Below are 16,017 nucleotides of genomic sequence, written 5' to 3' on the forward strand. Positions count from 1 at the left end.
GCTGCTTATATATTCAGGGACGTGTATGTTCCTTTAATGTCAATTTTTTCCACTATTATGTTCAGATGTCCCTGATTCTCCATAATCGTATTTTCCTGCCTTTCATTTATAGATTCCTAAATATAACCTTTTCAGTTCCAGTGTAAAATTAGCACTGCATAATCTGTTGGCGCTCTACAAATAGCCGATAATAATAATACAATTATTTCTAGAAACTGTTGTTCTAATACAAAAATCTGTTAATGTTATGAAAACGTATTTGCTGGATTATTTGTAAACTCATCTCCCCTACCCTGTAAATCATAAAGCTTTCTTACATTTTTTTTTTATTTTATTTTTTTTTAGAGCATCATTCAAGACCTGAAGAAGAATTTTGAAATAGTAAAGTTAGTGACAGCAAGTTTAGTGGCCTGCCATCGTTTGGCAGTGACTGCGATTGGTCCTGGCGGGCACCTTGGATCCACTTTGGTTGACGGCAGATACACTTACCGGGAGGTATCTGGCATTGAACGTTTTGATATGGAAGCCAAGTGCATAGCAGTTTTGTGTTAAAAAATAGTAACATTTACAATCATTTTAAATTAAGATTATATTTGCATAGCACACAGTGATTTTAAAGAATAATGGAGGCCAGTGAACTCTGTTATGCTGACTTTTTTTTTTTTTAAATATATATTTCTCCAACATTGGTGTGTCCGGTCCACGGCGTCATCCTTACTTGTGGGATATTCTCTTCCCCAACAGGAAATGGCAAAGAGTCCCAGCAAAGCTGGTCACATGATCCCTCCTAGGCTCCGCCCACCCCAGTCATTCTCTTTGCCGTTGCACAGGCAACATCTCCACGGAGATGGTTAAGAGTTTTTTGGTGTTTAAATGTAGTTTTATTCTTCTATCAAGTGTTTGTTATTTTAAAATAGTGCTGGTATGTACTATTTACTCTGAAACAGAAAAGGATGAAGATTTCTGTTTGTAAGAGGAAGATGATTTTAGCAGACAGTAACTGAAATCAATTGCTGTTTCCACACAGGACTGTTGAGATGAAGTAACTTCAGTTGGGGGAAACAGTTAGCAGTCTTTTCTGCTTAAGGTATGACTAGCCATATTTCTAACAAGACCATGTAATGCTGGAAGGCTGTCATTTCCCCTCATGGGGACCAGTAAGCCATTTTCTTAGTTAAACATAAAAGAATAAAGGGCTTCAAAAAGGGCTTAAAAACTGGTAGACATTTTTCTGGGCTAAAACAATTGCTTTACTAGGCATATTATGCAGATTCTAACTACTTATTGGTATTATAATCTTGGGGAACGTTTAAAAAAACGGCAGGCACTGTGTTGGACACCTTTTTCAGATGGGGGCCTTTCTAGTTATAGACAGAGCCTCATTCTGGGACTGTATAGGGGTTAAATGTAAAAACGGCTCCAGTTCCGTTAATTTAAGGGTTAAAGCTCTGAAATTTGGTGTGCAATACTTTTAATGCTTTAAGACACTGTGGTGACATTTTGGTGAATTTTGAACAATTCCTTCATACTTTTTCACATATTCAGTAATAAAGTGTTTTCAGTTTGAAATTTAAAGTGACAGTAACGGTTTTATTTTAAAACGTTTTTTGTGCTTTGTTGACAAGTTTAAGCCTGTTTAACATGTCTGTACCATCAGATAAGCTATGTTCTATATGTATGAAAGCCAATGTGTCTCCCCATTTAAATTTATGTGATAATTGTGCCATAGTGTCCAAACAAAGTAAGGACAGTATTGCAACAGATAATGATATTGCCCAAGATGATTCCTCAAATGAGGGGAGTAAACATGATACTACATCATCCCCTACTGTGTCTACACCAGTTATGCCCACACAGGAGGCCCCTAGTACATCTAGTGCGCCAATACTTATTACCATGCAACAATTAACGGCTGTAATGGATAACTCCATAGCAAATCTTTTATCCAAAATGCCTACTTATCAGAGAAAGCGCGATTGCTCTGTTTTAAACACTGAAGAGCAAGAGGACGCTGATGATAACTGTTCTGACATACCCTCACACCAATCTCAAGGGGCCATGAGGGAGGTTTTGTCTGATGGAGAAATTTCAGATTCAGGAAAAATTTCTCATCAAGCTGAACCTGATGTTGTGACATTTAAATTTAAATTTAAATTAGAACATCTCCGCGCACTGCTTAAGGAGGTGTTATCTACTCTGGATGATTGTGACAATTTGGTCATTCCAGAGAAATTATGTAAGATGGACAAGTTCCTAGAGGTTCCGGTGCCCCCCGACGCTTTTCCTATACCCAAGCGGGTGGCGGACATAGTAAATAAAGAGTGGGAAAGGCCCGGCATACCTTTTGTTCCCCCCCCTATATTTAAGAAATTATTTCCTATAGTCGACCCCAGAAAGGACTTATGGCAGACAGTCCCCAAGGTCGAGGGGGCGGTTTCTACTCTAAACAAACGCACTACTATTCCTATCGAAGATAGTTGTGCTTTCAAAGATCCTATGGATAAGAAATTAGAGGGTTTGCTTAAAAAGATTTTTGTACAGCAAGGTTACCTTCTACAACCAATTTCATGCATTGTTCCTGTCACTACGGCAGCGTAGTAAAGAATCTTCGTATGAGGAGGTTATGGACAGAGTTCAAGCACTTAAATTGGCTAACTCTTTTGTTTTAGATGCTGCTTTGCAATTAGCTAGATTAGCGGGGAAAAATTCAGGGTTTGCTGTCGTGGCGCGCAGAGTGCTTTGGCTAAAGTCTTGGTCAGCGGATGTGTCTTCCAAGACAAAATTGCTTAACATTCCTTTCAAAGGTAAAACATTATTTGGACCTGATTTGAAAGAGATTATTTCAGACATCACTGGGGGAAAGGGCCACGCCCTCCCACAGGATAGGTCTTTTAAGGCTAATAATAAGCCTAATTTCCGTCCCTTTCGCAGAAACGGACCAGTCTCTAATTCTGTATCCTCTAAGCAAGAGGGTAATACTTCACAACCCAAACCAGCCTGGAAACCAATGCAAGGCTGGAACAAGGGTAAGCAGGCCAAGAAGCCTACCACTGCTACCAAAACAGCATGAAGGGATAGCCCCCGATCCAGGACCGGATCTAGTGGGGGGCAGATTTTCTCTCTTTGCTCAGGCTTGGGCAAGAGATGTTCAGGATCCTTGGGCGCTAGAAATAGTTTCTCAAGGTTATCTCCTGGAATTCAAGGAACTACCCCCAAGGGGAAGGTTCCACAGGTCTCAATTATCTTCAAACCAAATAAAGAGACAGGCATTCTTACATTGTGTAGAAGACCTGTTAAAGATGGGAGTGATACATCCAGTTCCAATAAGAGAACAAGGAATGGGATTTTATTCCAATCTGTTCATAGTTCCCAAAAAAGAGGGAACATTCAGACCAATTTTGGATCTAAAGATCCTAAACAAATTTCTCAGGGTACCATCGTTCAAAATGGAAACTATTCGAACGATCCTACCTACTATCCAGGAAAATCAATTTATGACTACCGTGGATTTAAAGGATGCGTACCTACATATTCCTATCCACAAGGAACATCATCAGTTCCTAAGGTTCGCTTTTCTGGACAAGCATTACCAGTTTGTGGCACTTCCATTTGGATTAGCCACTGCTCCAAGGATTTTCACAAAGGTACTAGGGTCCCTTCTAGCGGTTCTAAGACCAAGGGGCATTGCAGTAGTACCTTACTTGGACGACATCCTGATTCAAGCGTCGTCCCTGTCAAAAGCAAAGGCTCATACGGACATCGTCCTAGCCTTTCTCAGATCTCACGGATGGAAGGTGAACAAAGAAAAAAGTTCTCTGTCCCCGTCAACAAGAGTTCCCTTCTTGGGAACAATAATAGATTCCTTAGAAATGAGGATTTTTCTGACAGAGGTCAGAAAATCAAAACTTCTAAGCTCTTGTCAAGTACTTCATTCTGTTCCTCGTCCTTCCATAGCGCAGTGCATGGAAGTAATAGGATTGATGGTTGCAACAATGGACATAGTTCCTTTTGCACGAATTCATCTAAGACCATTACAACTGTGCATGCTCAGACAGTGGAATGGGGATTATACAGACTTGTCTCCGACGATTCAAGTAGATCAAAAGACCAGAGATTCACTCCGTTGGTGGCTGACCCTGGACAATCTGTCACAGGGAATGAGCTTCCGCAGACCAGAGTGGGTCATTGTCACGACCGACGCCAGCCTAGTGGGCTGGGGCGCGGTCTGGGAATCCCTGAAAGCTCAGGGTCTATGGTCTCGGGAAGAGTCTCTTCTCCTGATAAACATTCTGGAACTGAGAGCGATATTCAATGCTCTCAGAGCTTGGCCTCAACTAGCAAAGGCCAAATTCATAAGGTTTCAGTCAGACAACATGACGACCGTTGCATATATCAATCATCAGGGGGGAACAAGGACTTCCCTGGCGATGAAAGAAGTGACCAAGATAATTCAATGGGCGGAGGATCACTCCTGCCACTTGTCTGCGATCCACATCCCAGGAGTAGAAAATTGGGAAGCGGATTTTCTGAGTCGTCAGACATTCCATCCGGGGGAGTGGGAACTCCATCCGGAAATCTTTGCCCAAATAACTCAATTATGGGGCATTCCAGACATCGATCTGATGGCGTCTCGTCAGAACTTCAAGGTTCCTTGCTACGGGTCCAGATCCAGGGATCCCAAGGCGACCCTAGTAGATGCACTAGTAGCACCTTGGACCTTCAACCTAGCTTATGTATTCCCACCGTTTCCTCTCATCCCCAGGCTGGTAGCCAGGATCAATCAGGAGAGGGCCTCGGTGATCTTGATAGCTCCTGCGTGGCCACGCAGGACTTGGTATGCAGACCTGGTGAATATGTCATCGGCTCCACCATGGAAGCTAACTTTGAGACAGGACCTTCTTGTTCAGGGTCCATTCGAACATCCAAATCTGGTTTCCCTCCAACTGACGGCTTGGAGATTGAACGCTTGATTTTATCAAAGCGTGGGTTTTCAGATTCTGTAATAGATACTCTGATTCAGGCTAGAAAGCCTGTAACTAGAAAAATTTACCATAAAATATGGAAAAAATATATCTGTTGGTGTGAATCTAAAGGATTCCCATGGAACAAGATAAAAATTCCTAAGATTCTATCCTTTCTACAAGAAGGTTTGGAGAAAGGATTATCTGCAAGTTCTCTGAAGGGACAGATCTCTGCTTTATCTGTTTTACTTCACAAAAGACTGGCAGCTGTGCCAGATGTTCAAGCATTTGTTCAGGCTCTGGTTAGGATCAAGCCTGTTTACAGACCTTTGACTCCTCCCTGGAGTCTAAATCTAGTTCTTTCAGTTCTTCAAGGGGTTCCGTTTGAACCCTTACATTCCGTAGATATTAAGTTATTATCTTGGAAAGTTTTGTTTTTGGTTGCAATTTCTTCTGCTAGAAGAGTTTCAGAGTTATCTGCTCTGCAGTGTTCTCCGCCCTATCTGGTGTTCCATGCAGATAAGGTGGTTTTGCGTACTAAGCCTGGTTTTCTTCCGAAAGTTGTTTCCAACAAAAATATTAACCAGGAGATAGTTATACCTTCTTTGTGTCCGAATCCAGTTTCAAAGAAGGAACGTTTGTTACACAATTTGGACGTAGTCCGTGCTCTAAAATTCTATTTAAAGGCTACTAAAGATTTCAGACAAACATCTTCCTTGTTTGTTGTTTATTCTGGTAAAAGGAGAGGTCAAGAAGCGACTTCTACCTCTCTTTCCTTTTGGCTTAAAAGCATTATCCGATTGGCTTATGAGACTGCCGGACGGCAGCCTCCTGAAAGAATCACAGCTCACTCCACTAGGGCTGTGGCTTCCACATGGGCCTTCAAGAACGAGGCTTCTGTTGACCAGATATGTAAGGCAGCGACTTGGTCTTCACTGCACACTTTTGCCAAATTTTACAAATTTGATACTTTTGCTTCTTCGGAGGCTATTTTGGGGAGAAAGGTTTTGCAAGCCGTGGTGCCTTCCATTTAGGTGACCTGATTTGCTCCCTCCCTTCATCCGTGTCCTAAAGCTTTGGTATTGGTTCCCACAAGTAAGGATGACGCCGTGGACCGGACACACCAATGTTGGAGAAAACAGAATTTATGCTTACCTGATAAATTACTTTCTCCAACGGTGTGTCCGGTCCATGGCCCGCCCTAGTTTTTTAATCAGGTCTGATGAATTATTTTCTCTAACTACAGTCACCACGGTATCATATGGTTTCTCCTATATATATTTTCTCCTGTCCGTCGGTCGAATGACTGGGGTGGGCGGAGCCTAGAAGGGATCATGTGACCAGCTTTGCTGGGACTCTTTGCCATTTCCTGTTGGGGAAGAGAATATCCCACAAGTAAGGATGACGCCGTGGACCGGACACACCGTTGGAGAAAGTAATTTATCAGGTAAGCATAAATTCTGTTTTTTCATTAAGGTTCAGTTTACGACATACAAAGAATGAATTTCAGTACAATCTATACAGAAAAGAAATAGTTTCTAAATATACATCCAATATGAGTTGGTCAAGTTTTATATTGTACAGTTATATAGCATTGATTAGAACCAGTAGGGAACATCATGCTTGCCAGTTAAACTGAGTCTTCTAAATTACCAATGAGGCCACTTGTGGACGTTGTGGTGTTAGGAAAGAAACGGCTACAAAAAAATACTATGAACAATAAGGGACCATTCTTGGATCCCAAATAGTGAACCTCAGTTTTCTTGTTTCTTTCATGTAATTAGCAAGAGTCCATGAGCTAGTGACGTATGGGATATACATTCCTACCAGGAGGGGCAAAGTTTCCCAAACCTCAAAATGCCTATAAATACACCCCTCACCACACCCACAAATCAGTTTTACAAACTTTGCCTCCTATGGAGGTGGTGAAGTAAGTTTGTGCTAGATTCTACGTTGATATGCGCTCCGCAGCAGGTTGGAGCCCGGTTTTCCTCTCAGCGTGCAGTGAATGTCAGAGGGATGTGAGGAGAGTATTGCCTATTTGAATTCAATGATCTCCTTCTACGGGGTCTATTTCATAGGTTCTCTGTTATCGGTCGTAGAGATTCATCTCTTACCTCCCTTTTCAGATCGACGATATACTCTTATATATACCATTACCTCTACTGATTCTCGTTTCAGTACTGGTTTGGCTTTCTACTTCATGTAGATGAGTGTCCTGGGGTAAGTAAGTCTTATTTTCTGTGACACTCTAAGCTATGGTTGGGCACTTTATATAAAGTTCTAAATATATGTATTCAAACATTTATTTGCCTTGACTCAGGATGTTCAACGTTCCTTATTTCAGACAGTCAGTTTCATATTTGGGATAATGCATATGAATTTATCAATTTTTTTCTTACCTTAAAAATTTGACTTTTTCCCTGTGGGCTATTAGGCTTGCGGGGGCTGAAAATGCTTCATTTTATTGCGTCATTCTTGGCGCAAAATTTTTTTTTTGTTTCCGGCGTCATACGTGTCGCCGGAAGTTGCGTCATTTTTTTTGACGTTTTTTTGCGCCAAAGGTGTCGGCGTTCCGGATGTGGCGTCATTTTTGGCGCCAAATTATGTGGGGTCTTTTTTGGCGCTAAAAAATATGGGCGTCACTATTGTCTCCACATTATTTAAGTCTCATTATTTATTGCTTCTGGTTGCTAGAAGCTTGTTCTCTGGCATTTTTTCCCATTCCTGAAACTGTCATTTAAGGAATTTGATCAATTTTGCTTTATATGTTGTTTTTTCTATTACATATTGCAAGATGTCTCCGATGACCCTGAGTCAGAAGCCACTTCTGGAAAAATGCTTAACTGAGTTTCAGTTCTACCAAAGCCAAGTTAATTTATTTTAAATGTTATAAATGTTTATCTTTAGCTATGGTTTGTAATAAGTTATTATGATATACTTTTACATGCAGATTCCATTAGTATTTATGCTTTTATACATTTCCATTCTTAAGTACAAGAAATGTTTAGAAGATTTATAAGAAATATTTTTTCTGATTAAGGCTTTGTCTGACTCCGTGCCTTCTAATACAATTTTTAGGTCTTTTTCACTTCTTTTTTAATTATTGAAGTTTCAAATGACCAACAACATACTGATTTATCCTTCTCTGATGATGTTTTTTTCTCTTTCAGAAATTCTCTTCATCAGATATTGACACTAACAAATCTACTTTTTTATATAATTGTTTTATTATTAAAGTACATTTGTTCTTTGTTGAAGAGGTGTTGATTATTTTGGATATTAAGGTAACTAGTTCTTTAAAACTAGCTGACACTATTTCTGCCTTTTTATTCCTCTGTGATTTCAGAGGTTTTCTTTCCAATTCCCCATACTAGGGAATGGAATAGGCTGAGAATTTTCTTTTATTTTTAAACTATATTCTTTGTCAGCAGTTAAATTCAATTTGGAGGGTTCTCCAATTTATTAGAGCTATCTCTACTCCTACTAATTATGCTATTGTTTTTATAGCAAAATAGTATTTATTTTCCTTTATATAGTTATATCTTATTTATGGAAAATTATTTAGTTTCAGGTACTTTTCTTGGTCCTGTGATATTGCAATTGCTTCATTTTTTCTGTTTACTTTAAGATCAAGTATCAGATTATGATTTATTTTAGCATTGTTAAAGGGACAACATTTACTAGACTAGGTGCTGTTGCATTTGTCTTGTTGTTTTGCATTTTGCAAGTCCTCTGTTTTGACTGGTCCTTTAAACTGGACTATCATGCTAATGATTTCATTTGTGTCTTCATTTTATTGAATATATTCGCAAATGAGGGTTAATCTATGTCTTTAGCTATTTTAGCTAGAAGAATTTTGTGATTTTTAAAAAAAAAAAAAGAAAATCCATATTTCTTTTGTTCTAAGATAATCAATTATAATTGGATTCAATTCTTAACTGTTACTATGGGCTTCAAGATTGAGTTCTAAGACTAAAACTTTAAGCTTATACTAGTTTGGTTGTTCTTATTAAGGAACGAATTCCTGAGTTCTTTCCCAAGTAACATGTTTATAATTGGGGTTCGAAATCAGCTCCCTAATATTGCGATGTACGTGCCGTATTCCAGCTTGGCTGGTAAGGGGCAGGTTAAGACTTCTTTGAAATTTATTTGGTTCTATTTTGTCCAAATTTCTTTGATTTTATTCCAGTAAGGCTAACACTTTCTTTCAGTGTGTTTCTGTCCTATATATTTTGGATACTGTTGAAGCATGGCTGGGTACCCATGGGGTTCAAGCGCTGCTCAGACCTGGAATCTTCTGGGGTATTTCTTCCAGTTCCTTTTTTAGGAACTGGGTTTTGGAGTTTTATTCAAACTATTCTGCCTTTTTATGGTCATTGATAGCATTATTTGTTTTCATTAGATACAATAAATGCATATTCTTCATTTTTCTGTTTTCATTCAGATTATTTCCTGAGGATGCGGAATCTCATATGTTTCACTTGCTCTTCAGGACATAGTTAGAGGATCTTTTTTTCAAAAGCTCTTGATTCCTCACGCAAGGGTCACCTTTTTTAGGTTTCCAGATGGTTTATGTCACTATCTTTGTCTCTATCAGACAAGGGTCAACTTGTATTGGGTTCCGTCTGTCGGTACCTTTAGTCTCTATTATTTCCTTCATTTGCTATATATGCATAGAAGTTTTAACAGCATTGGATTCAATTCCCTTTGCTCATTTTCAATGGAAAGATCCTTTCCAGCTTTTTATGAGTGTTGTTTCTTCAAGAACATGGTTGGAGGACCAATTAACCAAAAAGTTTGTTGATTCCTCAGACAAGAGTAACCTTTTTTTAGATTTCCGGATAGATTCAGTGTCCATGACTCTGTTTCTGTTGGACTAGAGACGTCTGAAATTGGTTTCAGCTTATCGAAACCTTCAGTCTCAATCATTCCCTTCGGTAGCCTTATGCATGGAAATTCTAGGTTCTTATGACTTATGCATTGGACGTGTTCCCCTTTGCTCATTTTCACATGCGACCTCTTCAGCTCTGTATGCTGAACCAGTGGTGCCGGGATTATACAAAGACATCTCATTTAATGTCTTTAAAACCGATTGTTCGACACCCTCTGACGTGGTACAGACCACCATCGTTTAGTTCAGGGGGCTTCTTTTTTTCTTCCAACCTGGACTGTGATCTCAACAGATGCAAGTCTGACAGGTTGGGGAGCTGTATGGGGGTTTCTGACAGCACAAGGGGTTTGGGAAATCTCAGGAGGTGAGATTACCAATCAATATTTTGGAACTCCGTGCAATTTCAGAGCTCTTCAGTCATGGCCTCTTCTAAAGAGAGAATCGTTCATTTGTTTTCAGACAGACAATGTCACAACTGTGGCATATATCAATCAAGGAGGGACTCGCAGTCCTCTGGCTATGAAAGAAGTATCTCGAATACTGGTATGGGCGGAATCCAGCTCCTGTCTAATTTCTGCGGTTCATATCCCAGGTATAGACAATTGGGAAGCGGATTATCTCAGTCGCCAAACGTTACATCCGGGCGAGTGGTCTCTTCACCCAGAGGTGTTTCTTCAGATTGTTCAAATGTGGGGACTTCCAGAAATAGATCTGATGGCTTCTCATCTACACAAGAAACTTCCCAGGTATCTGTCCAGATCCAGGGATCCTCAGGCGGAAGCAGTGGATGCATTGTCACTTCCTTGGAAGTATCATCCTGCCTATATCTTTCCGCCTCTAGTTCTTCTTCCAAGAGAAATCTCCAAGATTCTGAAGGAATGCTCGTTTTTTTCTGCTGGTGGCTCCAGCATGGCCTCACAGGTTTTGGTATGCGGATCTTGTCCGCATGGCTTCTTGCCAACCGTGGACTCTTCCGTTAAGACCAGACCTTCTGTCGCAAGGTCCTTTTTACCATCAGGATCTCAAATCCTTAAATTTAAAGGTATGGAGATTGAACGCTTGATTCTTAGTCAAAGAGGTTTCTCTGACTCTGTGATTAATACTATGTTACAGGCTCGTAGATCTGTATCTAGGAAGATATATTATCGAGTCTGGAAGACTTACATTTCTTGGTGTCTTTCTCATCTTTTTTCCTGGCATTCTTTTAGAATTCCAAGAATTTTACAGTTTCTTCAGGATGGTTTGGATAAAGGTTTGTCTGCAAGTTCCTTGAAAGGACAAATCTCTGCTCTTTCTGTTCTTTTATACAGAAGGATTGCTATTCTTCCTGATATTCATTGTTTTTATACAAGCTTTGGTTTGTATAAAACCTGTTAAGTCAATTTCTCCTCCTTGGAGTTTGAATTTGGTTCTGGGGGCTCTTCAAGCTCCTCCGTTTGAACCTATGCATTCACTAGACATTAAATTACTTTCTTGGAAAGTTTTGTTTCTTTTGGCCATCTCTTCTGCTAGAAGAGTTTCTGAATTTTCTGCTCTTTTCTTGTGAGTCTCCTTTTCTGATTTTTCATCAGGATAAGGCGGTGTTGCGAACTTCTTTTAAATGTTTACCTAAGGTTGTGAATTCTAACAACATTAGTAGAGAAATTGTGGTTCCTTCATTATGTCCTAATCCTAAGAATTCTAAGGAGAGATCATTGCATTCTTTGGATGTAGTTAGAGCTTTGAAATATTATGTTGAAGCTACTAAGAATTTCCGAAAGACTTCTAGTCTATTTGTTATCTTTTCCGGTTCTAGGAAAGGTCAGAAGGCCTCTGCCATTTCTTTGGCATCTTGGTTGAAATCTTTAATTCTTCATGCTTATGTCGAGTCGGGTAAATCTCCGCCTCAAAGGATTACAGCTTATTCTACTAGGTCAGTTTCTACTTCCTGGGCGTTTAGGAATGAAGCTTCGATTGATCAGATTTGCAAAGCAGCAACTTGGTCTTCTTTGCACACTTTTACTAAATTCTACCATTTTGATGTGTATTCTTCTTCTGAAGCAGTTTTTGGTAGAAAAATACTTCAGGCAGCTGTTTCAGTTTGATTCTTCTGCTTATAATTTCAGTTTTCTTCATTATAAGATTTAAACTTTATTTTGGGTGTGGATTATTTTTCAGCGGAATTGGCTGTCTTTATTTTATCCCTCCCTCTCTAGTGACTCTTGCGTGGAAGATCCACATCTTGGGTAGTCATTATCCCATACGTCACTAGCTCATGGACTCTTGCTAATTACATGAAAGAAAACATAATTTATGTAAGAACTTACCTGATAAATTCATTTCTTTCATATTAGCAAGAGTCCATGAGGCCCACCCTTTTTTGTGGTGGTTATGATTTTTTTGTATAAAGCACAATTATTCCAATTCCTTGTTTTTTATGCTTTCGCACTTTTTTCTTATCACCCCACTTCTTGGCTATTCGTTAAACTGATTTGTGGGTGTGGTGAGGGGTGTATTTATAGGCATTTTGAGGTTTGGGAAACTTTGCCCCTCCTGGTAGGAATGTATATCCCATACGTCACTAGCTCATGGACTCTTGCTAATATGAAAGAAATGAATTTATCAGGTAAGTTCTTACATAAATTATGTTTTTCATAGGATATACATATTATGCTCTTTGAAAAAGAACTATAACATGAATTCAAATCACAGTAGGGGCTCTCAATAAATATAATCTAACTTGTAAGGCCTCTCATGCTCAAAATCAAGTAGTAGTTTATAGGGCTAATAAATTCTATCTGGAATATTGGGAGGGGAAGAAGGGCGCATGGACCTCAGATTACTTCCTAAGAGAGGGGGGGGGGGGGGGGGGACAGAAAGTTATATCTCAAGAGCGGAATAGTAGGTAAAATACTGCACTAATAATTACTTTCTAAATTATTGTGGGTGTTATGACTCATATTCATGTTATAAAAATTAATGATAGATATTAAATTCTAACAGGTCAGGTAACCATAACATAACAAATATATATACCAATATAACAGGCTGAGAGGGGATCCTGATATCAGTGGTATGATGGCTGAGCTATTAGATTTTGTGCTATAGCTCCAGTGGGTACTACATTTAAGGCTTAACTGATCCTGTCAGAAGTGTGCCTACATTTTGAACACCAAAACTGCTAGTAAGAGGCAAATTTTGTCTGGAATTTTAAAGGGGGTACATCTCATAGCCCTTCTCAAGGAGGGGGGTTAAACTGAGGGGATCAGAAAGCTGCTGTTCGAGAGTAGGTTAGTAAGTGAAATTCTGCGCCACTAATTACTTGCTAAGAATTGCTGAGGAGTGTTATGACTCATATTCATATTCTGGTTATAATCTTATGATATATATTGAATCCTAGCAACAGGTCTGGTAACCATAACATTACAAGTATATATCACAAATATAGCAGGCTGTAAGAAAATCATATCATCAGTGATACGTCAGCTGAGCTATTCACTTTTGTGCTATAGCCCCAGTGAGTAATGTATTTAAGGCTTAGATGGGAATATCCTGTCAGAAATATGCCTAGATTTTGCAGACAGAAATTCTAGATTGTGGGTTATGAGCCTGTGTATATAACAACTCTCTCCCCCTGTCTATTTTATATTATCCCCTTTAGGGAATTGCAATCGTGCTTCACCGGCCGCTGAAAGCATGTCACCTTGCTCAGATCAATAAGTGAAAGAAAAAGAGATCTGAAGTAAAATAAACACTGGCTCTGACTTATTAAGGTTGTTTCTTAGCTACTGTTTGTCAGAATCTGACAGGACTTCTTTGGGGGTGTCTGGTTAAGAAATATAGCTACCCCATCTGAGTATTTCTATTTATACATTTCTGACACTCATTTAGCATATAAATTATCTATATCTAAAATTATCTATATCTATATTGTTGAAATTATAGGGTAAGTATTTAGCAAGATACGTACCAGCTCTGACTCATTAGGGTTATTACCTAACTACTGTTTGTCAAAGCCTGAAAGGGCTTCTGAGATGGTGTCTGATTGAGCCATATGGCTAACCCAGCAGGAGATTTATATGCATACATTTATACCAACTTTTTTATATATATATATATATATATATATATATATATATATATACATACACAATACGACACAGAAAAAGTCAGTTACCGCATTTGGCCAAATGGGACAAGCCCAGGTACCACGTCAAGGTCTCTTCCAAAAACCTGGGTCCCTAATACAACCACACAAAAGCAGCCACGCACACAAATGCAAGCTCTTAATCAAACAAACTGGGTACAAGTCAGGGTTCACAGACTTATGTAATCACCTTGGGCATATGCAAAACAAGGAAAAGGGGACAGCACTCTCAGACCGGACCGGGTACACACCCCATGACCTCTAAACAGGCTCAGCTTTTGGTGTTATAGCACTCCCTTAAAGCTTTAAGAGAGTGCTACAGCACCAAAAAGCTGAGCCTGTTAAGGGTTCATGGGATGTGTACCCGGTCCGGTCTGAGAGTGCTGTCTCCTTTTCCTTCTTAATATGAGGAGAGTCCATGGCTTCTTTCCTTGTGGGAATATAGAACCTGGCCATCAGGGGGAGGCAAAGACACCCCAGCCAAAGCCTTAAATACCTCCCCACTTCCCTCCACCCCCAGTCATTCTTTGCCTTTCGTCCCAGGAGGTTGGCAGAGAAGTATCAGACGATTTCTGAGTAATTCCTTGGGAAGGGTATCTGCCCTTCGAGATGGGACTGGAGTTTTAAGTAGTCGTGTCAGCCTCTCAATAAGAGCATTGTTGAAAGTTAGTCTGGAGATGCAGGGAGAGTCTTTCTGCGAACCCATCCAGACTCATATTAACAGCTCATTAAGCAATCAGCGTTGACGAGTTTTGCTGCCTGCTTTCTTCACTCAAGTTTTTTTTCATTATTTTACACACGTTAACGATAGAAGACAGGGTCACAGTGGGACTCCTTTAGCTTTATGGAATCAAGGGTTAATATCTCCTGAGGGGGGAGTATTGTTTTTTTTTTTAATGATATTTGTTTTTTTATTTCGACTGCTTATGTGTAAGAACATTTGGGCTCTTTGGCTGATACAGAACGTACAGGTTATTTTAATTTTGAGAGCTGATTTCTAAGTTTCTTTATTTTAAGCTTGCACACTTTTTCCTTAGCAGGGCAGGTCCTGCATGAGCACCATGTGACCAGGAATGGTCACGTTTTTTCCCCCACTTCTGATTCCTGACCGGGTGTCTGAGGAGAGGAGCATCTTCTCTATCTGTCTGGGTCATAGGAGGTGGTGAGTGCCCCAGCCATTGGGGGATCCCTCCGATACAGAATTTGATACCTGTGTATATTGTGAGGATGCCTGGGTAATCCAGCCCCCTCATTTATGTTCCGTATGCCACAATAGAGTGTTCTCATCAACCAATGTTGAGATGTTAGAGACCACTGAGCCATCCGCCTCTGAGGACTCTTCGTCCAGTGAGGTGTGTTCCCTAGATTCTGTTCCTACATATGCAGTTTTCCAGAGTTCCGATCCTCCTTCGCATGTAAGGGATTTGTTTCCACCAGAGGTTACTACGCAGTTCTGCATAGCCATCTCTACAGCCTTAGCAATGTTACCTATTCCTGCTACTACGCGCAAGCGAAGGGTTAATTCAGGCTCTCCTGCCCAAGGACATTCGTGTAAAATAATGATTGTATCTGATCAGTCCTCTGGGGATGCGGTTCCCTCTGGGGCTTCAGAGGGAGAACCTCCAGGGTTGGAGTTTGCTGACTTGGGTCCTCTGACTGCGGAGGGCTTAGCATTTAGATTTAGATTGGCACGCCTGCGTTTACTTCTGAGTGAGGTTTTGGCGATGTTAGAGGTTTCCAGTACTGTTCTGTCAGTTGAATCTCAGTCCTCTAAATCGGATAACGATCTTAACTAGACGAGTAGAGGATGGTGATATTCCTTGGCATCTTGTTTTACTTTTTGTTTTATAGTTTATTTAGAATCCTAGTTCCGAGCTCTATGGGGGGTTGTGTCGTATGACAAGCAGGACCTGTTTTTGTTTACACACTCCTTTTCAGCTTATCACTTGTGGGCGCTTGCCTTTTTTTTCCTTTACTTTGCTATTCCGTTCCGGATATTTTTTATTTATTTTTTTAGCTCTGGATTGTTTTAGAAA

At 39.9% G+C, this 16,017-nt stretch overlaps 1 protein-coding gene across 1 annotated transcript in view; it reads left to right on the plus strand.

Moving 5' to 3' along the window:
* LOC128640796 (ubiquitin carboxyl-terminal hydrolase 24) overlaps window positions 1-16,017 on the plus strand; it is a 152,644-nt gene that overhangs the window by 110,990 nt on the left and 25,637 nt on the right. Inside the window, exon 17 of the mRNA XM_053693216.1 lies at window positions 346-495. Coding sequence (XP_053549191.1) covers window positions 346-495 — 150 coding nt within the window. The remainder of the gene's footprint in view (window positions 1-345; window positions 496-16,017) is intronic.

The sequence above is a fragment of the Bombina bombina genome, chromosome 10 (assembly GCF_027579735.1).
Source record: "Bombina bombina isolate aBomBom1 chromosome 10, aBomBom1.pri, whole genome shotgun sequence".
NCBI classification, from domain to species: Eukaryota; Metazoa; Chordata; class Amphibia; order Anura; family Bombinatoridae; genus Bombina; species Bombina bombina.